Source organism: Aedes aegypti, chromosome 1, assembly GCF_002204515.2.
Source record: "Aedes aegypti strain LVP_AGWG chromosome 1, AaegL5.0 Primary Assembly, whole genome shotgun sequence".
Classification (NCBI taxonomy): Eukaryota; Metazoa; Arthropoda; class Insecta; order Diptera; family Culicidae; genus Aedes; species Aedes aegypti.
The window spans coordinates 14,875,357-14,882,999 of record NC_035107.1 but is presented as its reverse complement, the minus strand read 5'-3'; the positions used below and the strand labels follow the sequence as shown (position 1 = coordinate 14,882,999).

The window sequence follows — 7,643 nt, the reverse complement described above, 5'->3', positions numbered from 1 at the left end:
AGTGTAAGCACAAAAGCAGAGCTTTTTAGTTGTCAACTACGATACCTCACCTCGCTGGTAGTACACAGTTCGAGCGTGGTATCGCCAACAGTGGCAATTTTTGCAAATAGTTTGGATGCAGAATATCTCAGAGCTTTATCAATATTTCGACTCTGAACAAGTTGAATTCAAATTTTATGGCCTTAAACATGATGTTGATGGTTGAACTATGAGTATGTACTTTTATAATTCCTCGTTTTAGTTAGATTCTGTCAAACATTACTATTGTAATCTATTCCTTATTTCGCTTCCTTTTCAGAATCACAGAGGTGTTCATGAAGAATCTCCTTGGGTCGACGTTCACGTTTCTGGATTGTGTACAGGTTTTGCGCCCTTTCGAGAACGATTATAAAAATGTCAATGATGAAATTGGAAATAATCATTCCTATATTGAGGTTATTATTAGGGACATGTTTCCAATTTTCAAATCCATCTAATATCTGAGACGCATTTTTTATCGTGAACAAACAAATTGATGATGACCTTCAAAGCAGAATCTACAGACCTGTGTCTACTATCAAGAAATAGTTTACTCTTCTTCCTCAGAACCCGCCACATGCAAACCGTAGAGCACCAATTCGATCCAGTTAACTCAGTAGGCGTTTATATGCTCGACGTCTTCGATCAATGATCCAAACGGCGCTGGCCCAAATCAAGTGCCAATGTAAACAGTGCGCACACTTTAAATTGACACCATCAAATTCCCAATCCACACATTACCCGCTAATTTGCCAACGCTAGCGCGAGAATTGTGCAAACGTCTTTCTGTATGGAAGTGATTGCTCAGCAAATTTCACGAAAGCGTGACAACACGAACATTAGCAACATATCGCCCCGCCAAACATCAGATAGCCGATATTTATTGCCTCCTCGACGAGCAGCAAGCGAGATGTCAATCAACACCCGCACCGGCGAAAAAAAGCAGCAGAGGAAATCAATATGTTCTATTCTTTTTTTTTGTCACTCACTAAAAAGTGAGTGACAAAAGCAACAGTCGATCATCGAGCATCAAGATGATTCTGTAATCCTTTCGCACTCGAACATAATCAAAGGAGGCGAGTGCAAAAAATCCACCAAGATTCCGCCTGCTTGGATTGTGCGGAAGAATGTTTGCCTCGTCCGGCGGCGACGGCGGCAACTGGCAGAGGTTGCTTTGATGCGACGAGAAGAGAGAAACACCCTACCTATGCAATGCGTGATGTTTCTGGAAGGAGCGTAAAACCCCCCGAAATAGAAACATGGGAACGCAGAAGTCGTCGAGGATAAGCATGAAGCGGATAATTGAATCAAATTTAACCCGGTCGAAGGAGAACGTCAGAGAAGCGAGTGGCGGGCCAGTATGTAATTTCAAGTATTCCTCGCTCTCGAGTTATTTAATGAGTCGAAATTAATCAACTACTGGCCGACGACGAAAAACGACGACGACGGCTTTGCGGTGGTTCAGAATCAGAACCCTCTCCAGTGGAGGAGGCAGAACAGAAAAAAAACGAAACAAACGAATGCAAGGACAGAGCCGCCAGGCTGCCAACCTTGTAGCGTTGAAATGGAATTGGGAGGAGACGTCAAAAAATGACAGATGCCAAGCTGAGGGGCTGCTTGGTGGTGTGTGTGACAGCCCTGCTTTGAGTGAAGCAGGGCTGCCTGCTGGGACCATTCAAAGGGGATTGTTGTTAATCGATTTGCATTGCCGTCAATGGAAGCAAGCGGAATGAATTGGTTGGGCTTGGTTCGGTGGCACTGGTTTATGCTGCTGAAGTACCGAAGCCATTGCTGCCAACCGTGCGGCGTCAAATCGCTCTGTGACCAGACTGAAATTTCTTTGTCTCCCGTGTACGAGAGCGAGCCACTATTGTAAGAGGACGACGACAGACGATCGGTTTCTCGTTTCTGCAGGGTTGTCCCCGATTTGGACGGCCAATTTCCGACAGAAAGTGCCCAAAGTGACGTGCCATCAATTGAGCAACCGTTTTCCGCCCGGTCGGACCGTGTTACCGATCGGTTCCGCGCAGTAAATCGAACCCAAATCAATCGGGACGGATCGGAAAATCCGGGACTGTCGAAAACAACCACGGACAATTTTCACTTGGAAGCAAACGAAAGAAGAGGAAAGAGGGGTGTGCAAAGGTGCGAAGCGGCAGGGCGCTCGCTCCTGGTTAGTGGTGTGTGTTTTGTGTGTGGAACCCCTTTTGCGTACGTGCAAAGGCAGAAGGCCCTGTGAGACGGATATATACAACAACAAGAGTGCCAGTGTTGCCCGCCGCTGCTGGCGGTCCATCATCCCTGAACGAAGCAGGCGACGACGACGCCCGTCAAAGTGCGCGAGTGTATTGGTTATAGCACTCGTGCGGCGATTGCCACTGTAGAGGTGTGACGTGCGTTTCGATTCGCCGCGCTGCTTATGTTGGCAGTATTGTGTGTTTTCATCGAGCGCTGTGCCGATGTGAGTGCGCCAAGAGAAGAGTGTCCACCGTCAGGAGAAAACTCTTGATCCAACCAACGGATTGGAACGATCGAATAGAAAAAAAAAAATGTTCAAGCAGGAAATTTTCCATGCACTCGAAATGTCATATCGAGGAAAACTGAACCAGTGAAATTGAGTAATAATCAATCAGCGAGCGAAAACTGCAGTCGAAAAGATCGCCCAACAAGTTTGCGAACAGTGGACAAGCAGGAACGAGCGATTAGAGAGTGTTAATAACCTTTTGATGTGCAAGCTTTGTGCCCCTCGTTCGCTGCCCCCTTCGGCGCGACCCCTCGTGTGTCACCGAAGGCTCATGCACGGCTTACTAGATGGTCGTCATTGAAGCAGAACGTAAGACGTGAATGGTCTGTAAGGGGATAGTTTCTTCGCGGAGCCATGGTCGTGATGTGAAGCAGTGTGACCAGCAGTTTCAGTGACAGTGACAGTGGTGAAGCTGGTGAATGGTTTTTCGACGATTTGTGAGTGAATTCACGGTTCCGGGGGTAGATTACGGATTGCTGCTGCATCCAAGGAAAAACCCGTCCCGTATCGGCCAACTTGTCAGTCAGACAATCTGTGTACAAACACACACCGCACACGCGTCCTGAAGCAGTGTTGGTAGTATCAGCAGTAGCAGCAGCAGTGGAAGAAGAAGCAAGAAGCGTGTGAAGTTTTGCATGAAGCCGCCAGCGCTGTAGTTGTGCGACGACGGCCTATCGTCAGAACTCGCGTTGCCCACAGAATCCACGCGTCGGTATTGGTGCAACGCCTGAGAGGTGCTGCTACTACTCTCGAGACTGTGGTCTCCTCAAACCAAATCAACCAACCCCCTCGATAGGCAAAAGCAAAGCAAGGAAAAAACTGTGTACAAATCGAAGAAAATCATGTTTCCGCAAACGAAGTCCAATCAAAACGATATCTAGGTGCGGGTTTTTCGTCCAAACGCAACTGGAAGTGAAACGGGAACCTTCGAGTCCGAATTCGGGTTGATTTTTTCGTCGAGTGAAGGTTCTTTGCGGATCGCACAAGCTGTGTGTACCAGCGGTGCGAGCGGAGGTGAAGAAGGTGCTGACGGCATTGTGCAAGTCCCGTGTGCAAATCGGGGGCTCTTAGTGTAGTGCTCTCCTCCATTTGGTGAATCGAATCCGTGGAGGGCCCCGTTTTGCGTTCGAGAGAAAAGAAGTCGGAAGCCCAGAGTTGGTTACAAATCACGCGTCGGGAGTCGGAAGCATCGAGATTGGGAAGAGTTGACAGAGCGGGTCGTTGTGCACAATCCAGTGAAGAAGACACACGACGGGCCAAAGTTGCGTTCCGCCATTGGGTTTCATTCGGGACGGATTGCCGTTTCATCCGTAGTTTGTGTTTACACATATGTGTATTGTGAAGAAACCGAAGCAAGAAGAAGGGCATTAGGCGGCCAGCAAGCAAATCCAGTGGAAGGCGGCGCAGTGATTGAAACGCTGACTCGGCGGAAGAGATTTGCCGGAAGTGGTTTCGCTCGATGAGGTCGATGTCTGAAAAGTCGTGAAAAGTGCGAAAGAAGTTTTTCGGAGAAATACTCGATTCGAATTACGCAGGAAGAGATCCTCGCGCGGTCGCCCCGTTAACCGTACTGTGGTGTGCGTGTGTCCCGTTCTCGTCTTCGTCGTCCGACCCAAGAAGAAGAGCTTCTTTTTTTTTTAAGAGCTACCCAGTGCCGAATAATCAATCAAATCCGCGCGAGTGAGCAACACCATCCGTGTCAATGAATTCGAGGGCCGAAAAATCGAAGTAAAAGAGAAGAAGAAGCCAAATCGGCGAAGAGGTCCAGTGCTCGAGTGCGAATACGGTGCGTGTGTATATCATCATCATCCTCCTGCTGAAAAAGTGGGTGCAATAGAGTGGTGTGCGTGTCCGTCTCTCCATTGTTATCTGAAATCGATTGACAACATCGCGCTTGTCAACTGGAAAAAATTAGGAAAATAAAGAAATATTTGCCTCCGGTCGGAATCGCGGAATCAGTGCTCTCCTAAGAGAAGTTCTCTAGTGCTAAAAAGAAAAGAAGAAATTTCCGCGTTCCCGTCTGTCTCTGTGTCCAAAGTTCTCGAAGCCGCAAATGCCACAACCGCATTCGGAAGCAGAAGCACCTCGCGGCCAATAATGCATCCCAACTGCGGCGGGGTGATCGAGCCATGGAAATAGATGTAAGGCAGCAGAGCAAGCAGCGCAACAAACGACGGGAACGGGCCCAACGTATGATAGCCGAGCGGGATAAGGATGCCGCCGCTGCCGCCGCCGATGGTACTGCAGCCGCTGCCGGAGCGGCTGCCTCGAGTGCCGGGGGTGGTGGTGGAGGTGGCGGAATCGGCGGCCCCGGATTCGATCCGGACGACAGTGCCGACGAGGACGTGCCGATCAGTCGGGAGAAACCGCCGAGGCCGACGGTGCGCCGGAAGCGGAAGGAGAAGGATCCCTCGCCGATCCTGGAGGAGGACATCGTGGACGGGTTCGCCATCCTCGCGTTCAAGTCGTACGAGGACCTGGAGGTATGTGGAATGGTTATTTCTGTTGATTGAGGGGTTTCCTGGGACTTCTTTTAACGAATTCTTGAAAAAGTTGCCAGGACGTGGCCGATACAAACCTGTGTACTACGATTTCTTACTTATTTTAGAGTTTGTATATGAAAAGATAAAGAGATTTTGTGCCTTTTTGAGAAAGATTTGGGGAAAAGCTCGGACGTTCTGAAGCGAAGTTCTGGAAAGTGCATCGAAGTGGCGTCCAACGAGTCTGCGGAACTTAATTGAATTGGTTTGTCATTGAAAGTGTCATCAGTTGTCTGGACGTGGCCGAAACAGTTTTTATTCGTAGGAAATTGTTCGACTGTGGATAAACGTTTTTAACGCTGGATAACATTTCAGCAAAAACCTACAAATCATGGGAAGTATATAAGTTAAATTCTACAAAGAATTCCTAAGAAATCCTAACATGATTTTAAAATGCTCTTGAGAGCATTCACAGACAAATCCTGAGAGTGATTTTAGAGAGAAGTCTCAGCAAGATTTCATTGAAATTCTTAGTGCGATTTCAGAGAAGTTCTAAAGTAGATTTCAGAGACATCGTACATAGACATCATAGGTAGAGATACGAAGCTTTCCTGAGTGGGAGTTCAGATAAATCATAAAAAAAGGATATCGTCGAAATCGTTATATGAATCTCTTTGAAATCTTAAGAAGAATTTCTTCAAAATCCTGAACAGTATTTCATTTAAATCCTCGGAATGCCTCCATATGAATACCTAGAGTATACTTTTGAGATCCTTATAACAAAATCCTGACAAAGATTCCTAATCGAAAGCATCATTTCATCGAAATCGTGGGAAGGATTGCAACGAAATCCTCAGAAGGATTGCATTGTAATCATCAGCAGTATTTCCTCGCAATCCTAATTAGAATTTGACTGAAATCTTGAAAAGGATTGCATCGAAACCCTGAGAAGCATTTTACCGAAATGCTCAGAATGCTTTTACCGAAATCCTGAAGACCGAAATCAGGAGAATGATTTCAGGGAAATCATGAGAAGGTTTAATTCAAAATATTTAGAAAGATTGCATTGAAATCCTCAAAAGGGTTCTATTGACATCCCTAGAAGGATTCCATAGCAATGCTGAGAAGAACTTCATTGGTATTCTGAGAGTGATTTCGTCGAAATTCTGAGATGAATTTCATTGAACTCCTGACAAGGACTTTATCAAAATCATAAAGATTTTCTCGTAATTCATCGAAAGATTTCATCAAAAACCTAAAAAGGATTTCATAAGAATTTCCAGAAGAGAATTTCATCAAAACCCACAGAAAAATCTCTTTGGAATTCTCAGAAAGTTTTTATCGTTGAAAGAATTGATTGCCAATCCTTATGAAGCATTTCATACAAAATCTTGTGAAGGATTTCCAAAAATCCTTGTGATGGATTTCATAGAAATCATTTTGAAGAATTTCATTTAAATCATTTTGAAGAATTTCTTTGAAATCCTTGTTAAGGATTCCATAGAAATCCTTGTAAGGGATTTATTAGGTATCCTTGTGAAGGATTTTATAGAAATGATTGAGAAGGATTTCGCCAGAATTCTTGAGGAAGATTCAAGGAAATTCTTGGGAAGGATTTCAAAGAAATTCTTTAGAAGGATTTCTTAGAATCCTTTGTGAAGTGTTTCACTGAAACCTTTATGAAGGGTTCCGCAAAAATCCTTGTGAGGGATTTCACATAAATCCTTGTTAAGGAATTCCCCAGAAATCCTTGGAAGGGATTTCCCAAAAATCCTTGTAAGCGATTTATAAACACAGAAATCTTTGTGAAGGATTTGCAAGGAATCCTTGGAAGGGATTTCTAAGGAATCCTTGGAAGGGATTTCCAAGAAATCCTTGGAAGGGATTTCCAAGGAATTCTTGGAAGGGATTTCCAAGGAATCCTTGGAAGGGATTTCCAAGGAATCCTTGGAAGGGATTTCCAAGGAATCCTTGGAAGGGATTTCCAAGGAATCCTTGGAAGGGATTTCCTAGGAATCCTAGGAAGAGATTTCCAAGGAATTCTTGGAAGGGATTTCCAAGGAATCCTTGGAAGGGATTTCCAAGGAATCCTTGGAAGGGATTTCCAAGGAATCCTTGGAAGGGATTTCCAAGGAATCCTTGGAAGGGATTTCCAAGGAATCCTTGGAAGGGATTTCCCAGAAATCCTTGGAAGGGGTTTCCCAGAAATCGTTGAAAGGGGTTTCCCAGAAATCGTTGAAAGGTATTTCACAAAATCCTTGGAAGGGATTTCACAAAAATCCTTGGAAGGGATTTCCCAGAAATCCTTGGAAGGGATTTCCCAGAAATCCTTGGAAGGGATCTCCCAGAAATCCTTGGAAGGGATTTTCCAGAAATCCTTGGAATGGATTTCCCAGAAATCCTTGGAAGGAATTTTCCAGAAATCCTTGGAAATTTTTTTTCCAGAAATCCTTGTAATAGATTTCCCAGAAATCCTTGGAAGGGATTTACCAGAAATCCTTGTAAGGGATTTCTCAGAAATCCTTGTAAGGATTTTCCAAGACATCCTTGTAAGGGATTTTCCAGAAATCCTTGGAAGGGATTTCCCAGAAATCTTAGGAAAGGATCTCCCAGAAATCTTT

General features: G+C 45.2%; 1 protein-coding gene across 1 annotated transcript in view; it reads left to right on the top strand.

Annotated features, from left to right (window-relative positions):
• The first annotated feature begins 1,813 nt into the window (after positions 1-1,813).
• LOC110680850 (proline-rich protein 36) overlaps positions 1,814-7,643 on the top strand; it is a 578,332-nt gene continuing 572,502 nt past the window's right edge. The window contains exon 1 of the mRNA XM_021856646.1: positions 1,814-5,025. Coding sequence (XP_021712338.1) covers positions 4,672-5,025 — 354 coding nt within the window. The 5' untranslated portion in view covers positions 1,814-4,671. The remainder of the gene's footprint in view (positions 5,026-7,643) is intronic.